Here is a 17,700-nt window from a genome sequence, read left to right as displayed (position 1 = left end):
CCTTAAATGAAACCCGATAATACACGCACCTAATCCAAATCCATGACATACTTAAAAGTAAATGTTGTCTTTAAAATGCTCTTCAACTAGAATGTAATAGTATTTGGAAATGAAAAAAATAAAATTGTATATACACCCAAATGACCCTAAAATAATTGCTAAAACATATAGTTCCAAATCCCTAAATAAGTATTTCACTATTTTGAATAAAAAAGTAACTCAATATTAACGGATTATTGGATTTTTTTTTTATCACACAAATAAACTAGCTATGTTCCAAGACCTACTACACAGTACCTTGTAACTAATTCAGAGGTGGTGGGGTCTCTATCGTGTCCTGATTTGGTTTGTTTGTTACTATTTCTCATCACAAGGACCCACCCAGATGAAAGAAGAAGTGAAAGGAGTGAGTTTACAAAAGGTTTTGCCTTGAGAGTTTCACAGAAAAGATCACTTCAAAATCACAACACTCCAAAAATCTCAGTGGCAAAAACGTAATTTAGCACACTACTTTCAACTAGGCCTGGAACTTTTATCCGAGATCCGGATTCGATCCGTGATCCGATCCGGATCCGATCCGAAAATCCAGATATCCGGAGAGACCGAATCCGGATCCGGATAGTAAAATGTTGGATCCGTCAAAGCCGAATCCGGATCCAGATATCTTGATTTTTTAGTCCGGATATCCGGATCCGTAAATTTTATTAATAATTATTTCAAAAATAGAAATATCTATATATAAAAACTAATTTTATTTAATATATTTCATTTTTATAATAGTATATATAAATTTTATGTAAATTTTGTAATATTATACATAGAAATAATTAAAAACATTCTATATATATTTTTTTTAATTATTGTTAATATTATATATATTAATATTATTTTTTATTTATTTTAAGGATCCAAATCCGGATCCGGATATCCGCCGGATATTATAATTTTTAGAAAGATATCCGACATCCAGATATCCGCGAACTCCGGATCCGGATAAGGATAGTAAAATTATGGATCCGCCGAATAAGGATCCGAATCCAGATATCTTAAAATTGTCCGGATATCCGATCCGTCTCAGGCCTACTTTCAACAATAATGTCTCCCCTCTCTCTCTCTCCTTTTAATTTCAAGTAGCTGTAATAATAAAAAAAAGCATTGATGATCACATCTCAAAGTCTCATGATCTCTCATAAATATTCGAACTCCTCGTAATCTACACGGAAGAGGTTCGTCATCTGAATCTCTAACCAATAATGGAGCTCGTACAGCCGCATCTCGACACCCTTAAAGCAATCCATGTCGAAGACCACGACCAAAGAGGAAAAGAGCTCATCACCACCGACAACAACGTAGAGCCTCGTCGGAGCTGCTCCTGTGCAGAAGAGGAAGATGAGGAGCGGAGATCCAATGCGTCATTGTGTTCAGTGGAAGTAGATCTCGAGCTCGGGATGAAAGCTGTACACTTGTCAGAGAAAGATTGCAGGATTTGTCACATGACCTTGGACGCAACGAATCTTGAATCTGGTGTTCCGATCGAGCTAGGCTGCTCTTGCAAAGATGATCTCGCTGCTGCTCACAAGCACTGTGCTGAGACTTGGTTCAAGATCAAAGGAAACAAGTAAGAAAAAATCCTCTTCGAGACACTTGCTTTAAATGTTTGGAGAAACTTGTCTGAATGTTTCTATATTTAGACAGCTTTCTTCTGTTGGAAGAATGATGCCTTGTTTATTCCATTATAGGAAATAAAAAAAAGTTTGAGAGTTAACTGTACTTTAGTTAGTGTTTTTGGTTGTTGCTCAAAAAAAAAAAGTTAAGTGTTTTTGGTTATGACACTTATGAGTGTTAGATAAGTTTCAGTATTGAGGCCATTTGTTTTCAAATGAGAGACAATGGTTAGTATTTTCATTGTGATGTGTTTTCTTCATTTTATTGTTGTAGAATCTGTGAAGTATGCGGGTCTATTGCGGGCAACGTTGAGGCCGAGATTGAGGAAAGTCGGAATGAAGTAAATGGTACGGTGAATCAATCTCTGAGAACGGTTGGTCCTCCGTTGGTGGAAGCTAGAAGCTTCTGGCAAGGTCACCGTTTCTTGAATTTCCTTTTAGCTTGTATGGTCTTTGCCTTTGTGATCTCATGGCTCTTCCACTTCAATGTTCCCTCCACATAAGGAGGATTAAGAGACTCATTTGGCAAAAAAAAAAAAAATCAAGAAAAGGGTTAAAAGCCTTTTTCCACTCTTTAAGTTTAATTAAGTTTAGAGAGGAAGAGCATGTAATGAGAATACTTTATTTATATCTTGGATAATGTATATAGCTCGAGTCACTCTAAAGCTTAATGCAAATGCAGTGCTGTGAAGTCTCATTCTCTCATCATCACTTAACATTGCATTTGCATCCCAAGAGTTCAATTGGTTTACAGAGGAATAAAAAAACCAAAATATATATATAAAGAAAAAAATGCACCTCTGTTTCAGATGCATATGTTTCGGTGTTGCAATAGATTTAAAATCATTATGTACAAAAAAAAAACCGAAACTCATCAAGCCATGCATTTACGTCTCCTCCATCTCTTCAGTGACATCTGATTCATCCTCTTCTTCCACAATGGCTAGAACCTTAGACGAACTAATCTTCAAAGAAGCGCTTCTAATCTTCATAGGAAGCTTCTCGTTATTCGCAGCTAACCCACACTCCACTTCCACTTCCTCTTCCTCTTCTTCCTCCTCATCATCATCCTTCTTGAGATCAGAAGGAGGCAAGAAACAATCCATGCACAAACCCTTGATGTTAAAATCCATTTCTTCAATCTCCCAAGTCTCTTCCATCCTCGTCCTCGAGTGGTTATCCGAGTTCTCGCCAAACCTAAACAGAGAAACCGAGCTTTTACCAGCGTGTGCCACCTGGACGCCGTCGATGATCCTGTAGTCTTGGATCAGAGACTCCATCGTCGTCTCCCAGAAGATGCTGTTGTCTTCTTGAGCTTTGATTCTCAGGAGGTGAGAGTCTTCGAGCTGGATTAGAAGACCTGTTCTCTGGCTGAAACATCCCCACACGGTGTGGCGTATGATCTCTACGTTGCTGCTGCTTCTCGCCTTGAGAGTTGATGGCTCGGCTTCGAGCTTGAGTATGAAACAGTCTTCGTCGTTTATCTTCTTCTCTCCCATGCATGAAGATCTTGCGAATAGGTTTGCCGTTGACTTTGGGTCAAGACCCTGTTAATAAGATTTATGTCAGAAACTTTATTCCATAACGTTTCAAACAAGTTAATAACAAAAAGACTTGTAACAAAGTCAACGATAAATAATTTAATTCATCATGTCCAAGATTTTTACAAGAGAAAAAATATGCTAATGTTTTTAGACAATTAAATAAGATATTAGGTTATAGATAACTATAGTTTGGTAATGGGGAAAATGTCTACTACTTTGTTAAACAAAAATATCTATCTGGAGATATAATCTATTTAGTATCTAGGTTGTTGTTGTTAGTGGTGGACCATTGATGGTTCCAACAACTATTGGTAACCATTTTCTCCCCGTTGGAATGAGAATGTGAGAGCAATTCCATAGAAGACATCACACGTAAGTTATGGCCACATCAAATCTCAAAAGTCATAAATTTACATTGTAAAAACTATCTAATACTTTGATGATTGAAAAATCTCTTTGACAAAGGTGATGGTAGGTTAGCTAGACCAGTTTGATGATTGATGCCAACTATCAAGGAAAAGAAAAACTCTTAACAACTAGTTATCAATTTATCATAATAGTCAGGATGAACTCTGAGAAGAATGTATCACTGAACTCCAAGTGGATAAACGATATCATTCAGTAACATAATTATCAGTGGATGCATATGCTTTATGAGATTTGTCTTCTCATCAATCAAGTAGAAACTAGAAAATGTAGTATAACCACACGAAAAATATCTATATTCAATTTCCAAACAATTGATTTAAAACCTATAATTGCTTTACATAAAAATATATTTATTGCCATAGAAAAATATGTGTATCATTTTTAGTTTCAACAACTTATATTATGACGGAAAGAATTGTAAATATATAGATCAGTTTCACCTAAATAATTATGATTCTTAAAAAGTTTTAACCGTTTAGAAAAGTAAAAAAATGGATTTACCTGGAGGAAACGGCGCAATGGTCTAGGAGGACCGCGAGAGGCATGAGAAGGGTGCCATGGAGTTTGTCTCCAAGCAACTTTGGCGTCACTACCGGCACTGATTTTGCAGCCGGAGACGACTAGCTCAAGACACCATAGCTCTATACCCTTTTGCCACAACACAAAGCCTCCTACTTCTCCTCCACCACTCCTGATACTCCTTGCCTTCACCATTTTGCTGTTCAAGCTTCCTTCTCCTGTGCAGAACTCTGATGCCGTCATCCTCACTTTCCCCATCGCGTACATACTCTCTATTGCGTTTAACGCCCGTTCTCCTCCTACCGCTGCTATGTACTGTTTTACTATGTATTGAGCCATCGACATCTCCTGCGTTTTATTTTGTATATTAAAAGATTACTATCATTTCATTAAAATGAAACTTGGACAGATGGTCATATGAAAATATAAAACAGAGGAGGAATATGTTATTTACGAGAGGTTGGTCTTTGATGTCTTTATGGATAGGGTTTTCATAATCGTTGTGGTGGTCAGGCTGAACAGGGAGAGGGATCAAAGGAGCTCCAACGACTCCAAGGAGGAGCTGGATCTCGGCGTTACGACCACCAAAGAGTCGCGTCATGTTTGTGGCGGTTGCGGTGGCCGTGGGTTTTGACCAGAAAGACTTCATTTGGTTCCATCCCGGTTTGGTCTTGGACGCAGAGAACAACTCCTCGGGCATAGGAACCTCGAGAACGGTCTCTAACCCGTCTTCGAGGTTGTAGTTGGGACAGAGTTTTCTCATATCGGCTAAAACGAAAAAGAGAGAAAATAAGATGTTGATCGGAAAAAAAAAAACAAGTCGAGTGAAGAGAAGGAGTAGTCTGGTGAAAACTTAAAAGAGATTTGAATCAGAAACGAAACAGTCGTTGTCACCAACCGACCGGAACGTGGGGAGGCCTTTTGTGTTTGTCGTGTCTGCACGCTCTCTCACTCTGCTTACGTCTAATTTATATATATTTCACAAAGACATGCTCAAGTGCAAAATACTATGACCTGATCAATCCTCTCTAACAGATTTGAATATGCTCCTTTCTCAAATATTTTATTGTTTAGCATGATTTTTCTTCTGTACTACTGGAAAACTATGCACCAAATTATTAATTAAATAACAGATTTCTTTTAATTTGACCGGTTAGAAATCATACCGGGAAATTTTCGGTGATGTGTTTTTGGTCAACAAGTTCATTTTTTTTTTTTTTTTGAAACTAAGTTCATATTTGTTTGGGTAGACGAGCTATTTCTCCACGAAAACTATTGTATAGCACCAAATGTCTCTCAAACTATGACTTCGTTCTATTTGTCCCCGATTTTAAAGTTTCAGTTTTATTTCCCCACAAATGTTGGTTTTGTCGAACCAAATTCGAAAATTTTAAATCTCAATAGTAACCGAACAAACCGAAACTGTATCAAACATAAAACCAAATAAATCATATCTAAACCAAAACATACCAAATCACTTCATTTCTCTCCTTCCTCACGAGTCACAACAAATCCAGAACCATCAACTCTTTTTCTCTGTCCATCGAATCTCTTATTCTCTCACAATCAAACAAGAGATTTAATAATCTGTTTTTTTGCACCACTCAGAGATAGAATTCACGTCATCACCTTCATATCATTCTCTTCTTCTTTTTTCCATGTCACAGTCAGTAACCTATACCATAGAATTCTATCACAAGGGTTCAACAACTAGATAAACAATTCAAGCTAAAGTAGAAACTTTTAACCAATTCCATCGATTGTAATCAAAGATAAAATAATTATGAGCCTTATGCTTATTGTTCTTTGGGGCAGATTGGAATCGGCTTATCAAAGTCAAAACCCTTTATCAAATCGAATCCATTTATCACCACTTTCGTTTCCCAATTTCGAATTTACAAGCATAACGAAATCATTCAATAAAACAGAGCAGGAAATTGAACCTTGAAGAGAGAAACCCGATAGCCACGGGAAAGAGATTTCTACTCTCTACAATTACAGTTTCGTTTCGTCAAACCCTTTAAAAAAGAATTACAGTTTCGCTATGGTGTTCTTGCCCGTCGAAGCTTTAATGGTTGATTGGTGGATCAAGGTTAACGTTAACGTGAGAAAGGGAGAGAAATTGGGTCAACGTTGAAACAATAAACCAATTTGGTTAATTATTGGTTTAAAATGATTTATGGTTTACTTCAAAACAGTAAACCAATTTAAATCATGTTCTATGGGGTTTTTGATTTTAAACTTTATATAGGTGGAGATATAAATGTGAAACTTTAATATTGCGGGGAACTAGAACTTAAACTTTTTATTCATGGATAAATAGAACGAGGTCATAGTTTGGGAGACATCTGATGCTATACAATAGCTTACGTGGGGAAATAAATCATCGACTCTATTTCTTTCTATATCTCAAACGTTGTGGTCGAGACCACTATAGCTAAAAAAAGGTTAAAAAGTACTAAGACTTACTTTGAGAATCTGCGAATTAGGTTTGTAGAAAAATGATACCTGAAACTCGATTGTTTACTTATATATTTATTTATCTGTCACGCGTATCAGCGGAATAGCTAACACGAAATGGCATACGTTACGATCAAATTTTTGATGAGATTTTTTTTTGTATCATTTCAGTCGAATCGCGTACTAATATCTTAAGATCGGAACGTTAGATTTTGAAACCAATTAATGGTGTACTAAATGATGTGTTTTGTTTTTGTTTTGGTATAAATGTTAAGAATGGTGTACCAAATGATTATGAACCGCACATATACATTAGCTTTGACAGTTTCGTGCCTAAACCGTAATCAAATCAAATAATTCCAAATTTAGAATTCATTTTTAAGCACTTAATTTCGATTGATAAATGGTATTTATACAGTTTTGATTAGAGTACAGTCTTAATAAAGTTTTACTAATCGGGTAAAGCTGTATCTCTTCACTCTTGATAAGTTTACGTCTATTTTTCTTATTAAAATTCAACATAATCGTCGTTGAATTGAAAAAAAAAATGAATGTAAATTAAGAGAAAGAAGTATATCATTATAAAAAAGTCTCAATTTTTGAAAATAATTACCAAAAGTGGACTTAATCAACCAGGATAAAAAGATTGAGTGGCTTTCTAGAAATATCAGAGAAAAGTTAAGATTTTGTTTTAAAAGCTATTTATTCTCTAGTTAATATTATAAGTTATTAATAATTTTGGCGAAAACATAACTGTTTTTAATTGAAGAATCAATTATGTAAACACCGAATATCCAACTATAAACATTTTATAAAAATATTAAATAGGCTTGGACTAGTTGTGAATCGTGATGTATCAATTAGTGGCATGCAGAGCGGAAGTATATGTGAACTAAAGTTATTAATGTAGATGTGCGGTACCTCCCACTTCAATGGAAAATTCTTTTCAGATAAACTTTATTTTAGTTGTAAGACTGTCATTTTCCACAAAACGAAAATCGCCTACAAATTTGATGACAAAGAAGTCTTAAAGTCGAAAACGCAAGGATATCCTTATGGCGCTCTCTCTCGATGTCAATTTGACCATTTAGTATTTCTTTGATATGCATAGTTCTGCTAACTAACGCAAGAATATTCTTTTTCTGTCATTTTGAGTGTCGATAACATTTTTTTTGTTTTATGTTCTTGTTGTCGAAATTCTAGTTTGGCTATTATATAAGGGTTTAAAAATATTTCGGTGAGCATAATAGACTTGCAAATTATAAATACCTATGTATATAGATATTGAGTTATCAGCTAAACATTTTCTTTGATTAGTTAATAATATTTTATATAAAAAGAGGCGAGGACTATAGATTGGAAAAAAAGATTGCAAGACTTATGTGCAAAAGGAAAATTTGTACAACTATGTGTATTGCACGTTCAACTATTTTTTCTATAATATGATTCTGTATCTCCTCTTTTCTCTATCTGGAATATCAAATCCAATATTCTGTCATTTTCTACAATATGTATTTTCTTGCATCGTATATAACATTTATTTACTTTGATATTTGATATAGTACTGTAGTTAATATAAAATTAGATTGAATCCGTCGTTTCAACCCCTTCGAAAGCATACACAGACACTTGTTTTGAAATTTGATTCTCTTGCAGTCAGATAGACAAAAAGATTTCTGGTGGTATACATATCATGGCCCTCCCTCTATACATTTTCAGTACGCTAACCGGTTACAAAAATATTCTTTATAAATTGTAACAAAAATCTTCAAGATGCAGGATGTGAAGTTTCTGCATCAGCAATATTTAGATCTCCCATCTACTTGTATATAATAAATTTAGATTGATGTTTTCTTCCTCACAAGGGAAAGATATATCAAATAATACTATAAAAATTTATCAAAATGCAAGTGTTGTACTTCTTAGCACGAACTCTATTTCCCTCTCTCAGAATTGTTGAAGAACCAGAACATTCATTCTCAAAAAGTAAAATTTTAAAACCAGAAACAAAAAAAGATAATAATCTATATACTGAAACAGAGCAGCAAGGAAGGAAAACTCAAGACTGAATGATGATAACTTGGATAAAACGTTTCTTGTTTCTTCATGCATGTTCTTAGAAAAATGGTAAATGAAGCTAAGATTCACTTCATAGCTGCTGGTCAAGGAAAGGATCTTTTGGCGAATTCGAGCCAAGATACTCAGATACCTCAGTCACATACGTTTTCAGCTTCGAAGTGGTTCGAGCAAGCCAGTCCGCGTTTGCCTGCTCCATCTCTTCCTTCATGTTAGCCATCTTCTCTTCCTCTTCCAACATACTAACCCATCTCTTACCCATATACATTTTAACCGCATCCACGCCCTGTTTCACCACTTCCTCGGGTGGGACCACGAGCGGGTTCTGGTCCAAGTTCAGTTTAGTCAGGTTCACCAGCGTGCCGAAAGCGTCGGGCAGAGAATGGATCTGGTTGTTGCTCAAGTCTAGTTCTTGGAGGCTAATGAGATCTCCGAACGAAGCAGGAAGATCTTGGAGGTCGCTGAAGTTACTGCTCAGGTTGAGATACTCGAGGTTAGTGAGCATCCCGAATGATTCTGGGAGACCGTTAAGTTCGTTGAAGTGTGCGTCAAGGTAGCGTAAGGATCTCATTTCGCCGACGGATGTTGGTAAGGATCTGATTTTGTTGAGATGGATCAAGAGTTTCTCTAGATGAACTAGCTCGAATCCAATGTTGGTTGGTAAGTAGGTGAGGTTGTTGTAGCTCGCGTCCAAGACAACCAAAGACCTGAAAAAAAAAATCGAAAAAGTACTAAAGAAACTGAGAGCTTACTAAAACAGAGGAAATAAAAAAAATTGATGGAGATAAATATTTAGAAATTTTCTAAACATGTTAGTGTTTATTTTATCAAAAATATATTTTATTATTTAAAATCTTATATAGTCAAGACTCTTACTACTAAATAAACACCAAATAATAAAATATAAACTTAAAAACCAGATAAAACCTATCTAAAACATAATTATCTTAATATAAGATAAGTATAATAATTAGAATATAGATAAACATATCTATCTTGAATATGAGCTGCATCAACTTTGAAGAATAATACACTTACCCACATTTGCAGATGGAATCAGGTAAAGTTGTGAGTTTGTTACAAGAGACATTCAAGATCTTTAGTTTGGACAGTAAACCAATAGAATCAGGTAATGTCTCTAGAAAATTGGTGGACAAATCAAGTTCAAGTAGGCTGTGCAATCCAGCAATCGAATCAGGAATGGCCTGTTACCAAACATAACCTTTAATCAATACAAGTAAACCACATACTTCTGAATCTAAACATCACCACAAGAATAATCTAAACATCACCACAGTTCCAGTGCACTAAAGACTCAATGAAACATTAGTCTTAGTCCCTAAATTTTTTGGAAACTTTTACATAAATTAAAAAAAAACTCATAAATTATGGGAAAATTTATTTTTAGAAAAATATTTATGTCCCATTAAATCTCAGATCCGGCCTGTTTGCGACATTAACATAACATAATCCTAACATATAGATAAAGAAAAAAGCTGACCTCAAGCTGATTGTTATAGAGGTTAAGGACAAGGAGACCTTGGATCCGACCAAACGCTTCAGGGAGCAGTTTCAGTTTCCTCCCAGACAAATCAACTCGATCCAACGGTTTCTCCTCAGCTTGCTGCAATATACTCACAACCTCCTCATTAACTTCAACCTCCTTAGCTTCCTCCTCGGCCACAGCCGCCGCGTTCTTCTCAGCCGACTCGTAGATCCTCACGAGCCTCTCCTCTCCTTCTTTCAAAAGCTTCTCGTACGACTCGTGAAGCTCGTTAAGCTTAAGGATGGAGTTGTACCAAGTCTTCTCTTGATCCACGGCTTCCCTCCTCTTCTGCTCTTTCTCCGCCACGTCGACGTCGTTAGCAGAGAGAGCGATCTCCTCGAAGGACTCGGACAAGGACGCGTCGATCTCCGCGAGTCTCGCGCGCGCTTTGTCGACGGTCTCGTGATCTGGTCTCGGTCCTAAGGTTCGGAGGACGGATCGGGTCTGCGAGACGTCGGCGATGGCGCTTGTCATGGAAGCGAGGACGTCGGGGTGAGCTAAGTGAGGCATCTGAGTAACGATCTCGATGGAGTGGCTCGAGGACGAGGATGGATCGGATTTGGACGGTGGTTTATCTCCATCGGAAGAGGATTTGGCGGTGAAGGAAGGGAGGCGATCTAAGACGTAAGAAAGAACGGGGAAGTTGTTAGGGTTGAGCTCCGTCACCATCGTTGTGAAGCTTGAGAGACAACAAGTCACAACTGAGGAAGGAAGGAGAAGATGATGAAGAAGAAGTGATTATTATTACATTGGGCATGAAAAGTCGTTTCCTTCCGAACTACTTGCATCTGTGTTGCCAAGTCAATGATGATCCATAGATAATAATACGTGGACATGCATTATTACACATGACACGTGTTAAGGTTCTGCGTCATTAACGACAAAGAATAAATAATCAAAAACGAATTTACGGCACGAACTGATCAATATGTATATCGCTTTTCCAAAAAAATTAAAACTAATTTGATTATTGCAAAAATAAATCCACAGAAACATGAAACACAAACCATAATCATTTTAGCATTTAGATCATATCCATTGGATTTTTTACGATAATATCTCCTTAATGAAGAAGATCTTATTATTTATTTTGTTCAATGAACCTTCAAATGGTTAGTTTTCAAAAAAAAAAAAAACCTTCAAATGGTTAAAATCTCACTTAAAATATCTTAAATGAAGTATTTTTTTTTTTATAAAAAATTTGATTGAAATTTCACCATTTCAAATTTCAATTAATACATTAATGCTTATTGTGAAATAAAACTTTTCCGTAAGAAGATTTGAGTTAAAAATGTTAACTATACTTTCAAAACTTTACAGTCTAAATGTAAAAAAAAATCTAATTGCTTAAACATAATAGTAAATAGTAATAGATCTGATCCGCATTTTAAAATACAGGATTAATTTTATTTGAAATTATTTATGGAAAATTAGTAAGTTTATATATATGCATTTTTATAAAATGTATTTTAAATTTTTTTATAGATAATTAAATCAAGAAGTGCGAAGTGTAGGGAAAATAAATCTTTTGTCTCTTGTTCAAGAAGTGGATTTAATTCATGTGTCTTTAGGCGTCTAAAAACAGATTAGCTGTTAAGAAGATTGAGTTTCAAATAACTTTTTTTTGTCTCTTGTAATCGAATCTTCGTTCAAACCTTCATTCAGGTAATATTTACAATTTAACCTTTTTTAAAAAAAAAAAGCTCCAGGTTTGCAAACATTCATACCAGTCCCAACAATGCAAAAAGTCAACGATTACAAACACATTTATTTTATTTTCTAAAATTACTTTTACATAAAAGTCAACAAAACTTGCTTCAAAACTCTCGGTCTTCCTCCTTTCAAAAATTCTGTGCGTCAATCTTCTTCTTCTTCTTTGATGGCTTCATCATCATCTCGCAGCCGGAGCTTACAGGTGTTTCCAAGCTTCAGGGGCGAAGACGTTCGGCGAACATTCCTCAGCCACCTTATCGGTGCTCTCGATCGCAAACTAGTCCGTACCGTATTCAAAGACAGTCAAATCGAGCGCGGCCACTCGATCAGCCCAGCTCTTGTGCAGGCGATCAGAGACTCCAGGGTTTCCATCGTAGTGCTCTCCAAGAACTACGCTTCCTCCAGCTGGTGTTTAGACGAGTTGCTGGAGATCTTGAAGTGCAGGGAAGAGTTAGGTCAGATTGTTATGACGATCTTCTACGATTTGGATCCTTCTCACGTTAGGTATCAGATCGGAGAATTTGGCAAGGCCTTTGAGAAAACTTGCGAGAAGAAAACAGCAGATGAGACGAAACAATGGCGGCTTGCTTTAACGGAAGTAGCAAACATCCACGGACATCATTCTCGTAAATGGTCTGAGTCTTTTCTTTTGAATTTAATCTATTGAAATTTATTTATCTCTGGGTGCGATCATACCAGCACTAATGCACATGATCCACGGATATCATTCTCGTACATGGTCTGAGTATTTTCTTTTGAATTTAATCTATTGAAATTAATTTATCTCTGGGTGCGATCATACCAACACTAATGCACATTATCCCATCAGATCTCCGCGTTAAGCAGTGTTTTATCTCTTTTTTTTTAATCAGGGACAGTGAAGCACACATGATAGAAGATTTCGTCAATGATGTTTCATGTAAGCTGAATTGCTCACAATCATCATCTGAAGAGTTTGATGATTTGATTGGGATCGAAGCTCATATAGCAAACATGGTTTCACTGTTGTCTATGGATGCTGAACAAGTGTTGATGGTTGGGATTTGGGGTCCTTCGGGAATTGGTAAGAGTACCATTGCGAGAGTTTTATTTGGTAGACTCTCTTACCGATTCCAAAGGTGTGTCTTCATCGATAGATCCTTCGTCGACAAGACTCTAGAAAATTTCCGAAGAATCAACTTGGATGATTACGGCGTGAAGCTGCAACTGCAAGAAAAATTTCTGTCTGAGATTTTAGACCACAAGGATGTGAAGATTGATCATTTAGGTGTGGTAGGAGGAAGGCTACAGAACCATAAAGTTCTTATAGTTCTCGACGATGTGGATGATCGATTGCTTCTAGATGCCTTAGTTGGACAAGCTCTTTGGTTTGGTTCCGGTAGCAGAATTATTGTGGTAACCAAGGATGTACACTTGTTAAGAAGCCACGGTATCGAACGTGTTTACGAGGTGGGTTTTCCTTCCGAAGATCAAGCTCTCGAGATGTTCTGCCAATCCGCTTTTAAACGAAACTCTCCAGCTGATGGTTTCATGGATCTTGCCGTCGAAGTTTCGAAACTCGCCGGTAATCTTCCTTTGGGTCTTAACCTTTTGGGTTCTTCTCTGCGAGGGAGGAACAAGGAGGACTGGATCGACATGCTACCTGAGCTCAGGACTTGTCTGAATGGAGACATCGAGAGAACCTTGAGGTTCGGTTATGATCGGTTAAAGGAGACACATAAAAGGCTATTTCTTCACATAGCGTGTTTGTTCAACGGTGAAAAAGTTGATAGCTTAAAATGGTTGCTCGCTGATAGTGACGTTGATGTTAACACTGGTCTTAGAGTTTTAGTTGAGAGGTCGCTTATACGTATAACAACACACTTGTGTAAAACTGTGGAGATGCATAATTTGCTGCAAGAAATGGGTAGAGGAATTGTATCTGCACAGTCCTTTGACGAGCCTGGAGAACGTCAATTTCTGACTGATTCCAAGAATATATGTGATGTACTTGAGGATAGCACTGTAAGAATAGCTTCTTCAACTCTATTCTATTTTCCATTCTAAATTAGAATTTAAATATAAAATGTTTTAATGATATTTATTTTTTATTGTATAATAAAAATAAAAAATAGATTTACTCTATAAATAAAGTAGTTAATTTGTTTTTTATTCATCCTTCTATTTTATATTCTAAAATGGTAACATTGGAATACAATCCAGTTATAACTCAGTTACTTTATTTTCAACCAAAAAATAGAATAAACCATTGGAGATAGTTTAACAAAATTTTCTTTTATCTTATTTACTCTCCCCCTTTATAATCTATCTTGGCTCTCGAACTTGCATATTTATTTTCTCTCTTCTTTCTGTTTTTTATTTATTCAGGGTACCAAAGCTGTTTTAGGTATATGTTGGAACATATCAGAAATTGATGAGTTGTTCACGTTGGATGAGGATGCATTCAAAGGGATGAGTAATCTCCGGTTTCTTAAGATTTACAAGAACCCGTTGGAGCGTAATGAAGAAACAAAGTTGTACTTGCCCCAAGGCATACAATCTTTGTCTCGTCGACTTAGATTGTTACACTGGGATGCATATCCAATGTCACGTATGCCATCAGACTTTTCACCAGCCTATCTCGTTGAACTTGGTATGATAGATAGCGAGCTCGAGAAGATGTGGGAAGGGCCCCAAGTAAGTTTTTCTGTAGAGTAATTTATATACCAAAGTTTCTTATGATGAAAACTTATGTTTTTTTTTTTTTTGGTAACAGCCACTTAAATATCTTAAGAATATGAGCTTGTGGAGATCAAAAAAACTGAAAGAAGTCCCAGATCTTTCGAAAGCTCCCAATCTCGAGGAACTGTATCTTGCTGATTGCCAGAGTCTACAGATGCTTCCTTCTTCTATTCGGCATCTCAAGAACCTCAAGACTTTGAACTTGGAAGAGTGCAGAAAGCTCGAGGTTCTTCCAACAAACATCAACTTGGAATCTCTCTCTAACCTGACTCTCTATGGATGCTCACTGATAAGGAGCTTTCCCGATATTTCGCGCAACATTTCAGTTCTCTCTCTAGAGAACACGGCGATCGAAGAAGTTCCTTGGTGGATTGAGAAGATGACTGGTCTTACCGGCCTATTCATGAGTGGCTGCAGCAAGTTAAGCCGTATCTCGCCGAATATATCTAAACTCAAACATCTTGAGGATGTAGATTTCTCCTTGTGCTATGCATTAACTGAAGACAGCTGGCACGACGATCCTCAGGTGGTGCCTGCTCCTAATCCTATTGGAGATTTAGACATGTCTGATAACACTTTCACTAGACTTCCACACTCATTGGTTTCCATTAAACCCCAGGAGCTTAACATAGGCAACTGCAGGAAGCTCGTGTCGCTGCCTGAGCTACAGGCGTCGTCACTCAAAATACTACGCGCACAAGATTGCGAATCACTCGAGAGTATATCTCACCTCTTTCGAAACCCGGAAACCATTCTTCATTTCATTAACTGCTTCAAACTTGAACAAGAGTCCCTCATACGAAGTTCAGTTTTCAAGTACATGATCCTACCTGGTGGACAAGTGCCCCCCGAGTATTTCACTCATCGAGCTAGTGGAAGTTACTTGACGATCCCTTTACGTGAGAGCTTTCTCCATGGATGTTTTCTGCGGTTTAAGGCTTGTCTCTTGATTGACACCGATTCTACTAAGCCCACTTGGGTCAAAAGCATTATCCGGGTGTGTTGTCTCCTCAAAGGAAACCAAGGGAACCACTTTCACTCTAGTGATCTTCATATTCTCATCTTCTTTACACGTCTGTTGGACCGTCATCTAGCTATATTTGACTGTTCTTTCCCTTTAGACAATCCTCTAGCCAAATCGAACTATGACGCGGTGGAAATAAAGTTTGGATGGGATGCTTGCGAAATTAAAGAATGTGGTATACAATTCTTCTCTCCGTCCTCGGATAGTCAGCCTGGTGATGCAAATAAGCTATCTGAAGAGAACAGTGTAGACAGCTGAAACTCAGGCAGCAAATGTCAGAGTGTCATTCTAACAGAAAGTGTCTTCTCCTCGGTGTGGCTGTTAAATAACCAATTCATTCTAGCTGGAATGCACAAGCTCATCAGACTTTTATTATTTTACCTGGAATGCACAAGAAAATTAATAATTTAAATATCTATATAATAATGTTTTGTTTTAATAAGTCGACGTATGTTGTAAAATTCATGAATATATGTTATTTTGTAATTTTAATTATTTTAATTTTATAATTTATAAAATAGGTAATAGTGGATTAAGTTATTTTATATTTATTAATTGGTGTAGTAATTTAATTATGAATATCATATATAAATATTATAGAAATGATATATCTTATTCTATAAATAAAAAGGTTAGTATTCATTTATAATAATATTTAATATTAATCACTAATTTGATTATTTAAATGTAAATATTTAAAAATAATTATATTTTAAATACTAATGTAATATTAAAGTGTAATCTTAAAAAAGATACCTGCGAATATATTTTTAAATATTTTATTATACAATATATTTAAATAGTGTGTTATGCGTATACTTAATAATAATTAAGTTAGTTGTAGACGAAATAACACAAAATTAAATAAATGTATTGGCTTAACTATAATTTGTTAGTAGATGTTTAGTGTTTCTATTTTAATAATATAGACTAGATTTTGACCCGCGCTTCAAAAGCGCGGGTTTTTTTCCAAGTAATAATAATGTTTGATATGAATTATTATTTTAGTTTTGATGTTTCGAAGTACATTATTAAGTTACAAAATTATATAATTTATAAAATATTTTATTTTAGAATTTATACGTACATTCTTATGTTACAACGTCATCATTTCATTTTGTGTGTTTTTTGTAAGAGTTATATGTTACAACGTCATCATTGCATTTTGTGTGTTTTTTGTAAGAGTTATATTTGTTGAGTTGATGAGACAAAAATTTTACTTGGCAGATTTTGAGCTAATCTAATAGTATATAATTGTAGAATTTTTAATAGTTTTAGCAGTGTTTTCATACGTGACCCAAACTTACAGTCTCAGAAGTAAATCATGTGATTCATATATAATCTGGTATAAATTTTGTTAAAACCTTATATATAAAAATCTGATAAAACTCGGTGAAAACGTAAAAATCTATCATTGACCCACTATCCAATATTGGTTGATCCGATAAAATCCCATATAAATTGACTCGTATTATGAGTCTCTTTGTTTAACCTATTTTAGCTAACTGTTAACAATTTATTTTTATCAAACAAAATACATTAATTTTATTTATAAATATTCTGACTTACAATATTTTTAAACTATAAATCAAAATTTATTATTTCATCTTTAATATTTTGAAATTTTATATTTTAAAAGTAAAGTATATTATAAATATATGAATATGTGTTATGATGTATGTATAATTATTTTAAAATAGATTACAAATGATATATATATATATATATCATGTACAACCGTTTACACACGTTGAAAACCAGAATATAGAACTTACATTAATTCTTACAAAACTGTAATAAATTATATTCATATTTTATATTATAAGATACCGTATAACAATATAAGTATGTGTTGTCAAGAAAAAAACTTATATAATCAGCGATATGGACAACAGTTCAACCATGTATATAATTTTAAGGGAATATAAATATATAATTTTAGTAAATGTAATTACATAAGAAATGAATGTATGAGTATCAATAAGGTGATACAATTCAGAATAT

At 35.4% G+C, this 17,700-nt stretch overlaps 4 protein-coding genes across 4 annotated transcripts; 2 read left to right on the top strand and 2 right to left on the bottom strand.

Annotated features, from left to right (window-relative positions):
- Nucleotides 1-1,111: 1,111 nt before the first annotated feature.
- Nucleotides 1,112-2,322, top strand: LOC106318446. Its single transcript, XM_013756418.1, has 2 exons — nt 1,112-1,618; nt 1,939-2,322. The coding sequence occupies exons 1-2, from the start codon at nt 1,254-1,256 to the stop codon at nt 2,165-2,167; spliced, it is 594 nt and encodes a 197-aa protein (XP_013611872.1). The 5' UTR covers nt 1,112-1,253; the 3' UTR covers nt 2,168-2,322.
- Nucleotides 2,323-2,423: 101 nt separating this feature from the next.
- LOC106318443 lies at nt 2,424-5,205 on the bottom strand. The gene is made up of 3 exons (XM_013756415.1): nt 4,611-5,205; nt 4,139-4,504; nt 2,424-3,211 (listed from the first exon to the last, which is right to left on the bottom strand). Exons 1-3 carry the CDS (start codon nt 4,917-4,919, stop codon nt 2,552-2,554), a joined length of 1,335 nt encoding a protein of 444 aa, XP_013611869.1. The 5' UTR covers nt 4,920-5,205; the 3' UTR covers nt 2,424-2,551.
- A 3,312-nt stretch (nt 5,206-8,517) lies between these two features.
- On the bottom strand, nt 8,518-11,051 carry LOC106319438 (plant intracellular Ras-group-related LRR protein 1). The gene is made up of 3 exons (XM_013757763.1): nt 10,194-11,051; nt 9,731-9,897; nt 8,518-9,399 (listed from the first exon to the last, which is right to left on the bottom strand). Exons 1-3 carry the CDS (start codon nt 10,905-10,907, stop codon nt 8,766-8,768), a joined length of 1,515 nt encoding a protein of 504 aa, XP_013613217.1. The 5' UTR covers nt 10,908-11,051; the 3' UTR covers nt 8,518-8,765.
- A 1,053-nt stretch (nt 11,052-12,104) lies between these two features.
- On the top strand, nt 12,105-16,086 carry LOC106317689 (disease resistance protein RPS6-like). The gene is made up of 4 exons (XM_013755464.1): nt 12,105-12,584; nt 12,824-13,955; nt 14,319-14,627; nt 14,707-16,086. Exons 1-4 carry the CDS (start codon nt 12,118-12,120, stop codon nt 15,952-15,954), a joined length of 3,156 nt encoding a protein of 1,051 aa, XP_013610918.1. The 5' UTR covers nt 12,105-12,117; the 3' UTR covers nt 15,955-16,086.
- The last annotated feature ends 1,614 nt before the right edge of the window (nt 16,087-17,700 follow it).

This window comes from Brassica oleracea, chromosome C9, assembly GCF_000695525.1.
Source record: "Brassica oleracea var. oleracea cultivar TO1000 chromosome C9, BOL, whole genome shotgun sequence".
NCBI lineage: Eukaryota > Viridiplantae > Streptophyta > Magnoliopsida > Brassicales > Brassicaceae > Brassica > Brassica oleracea.
The sequence above is the reverse complement of the archived record's forward strand: the minus strand, read 5'-3'. Positions and strand labels throughout refer to the sequence as shown.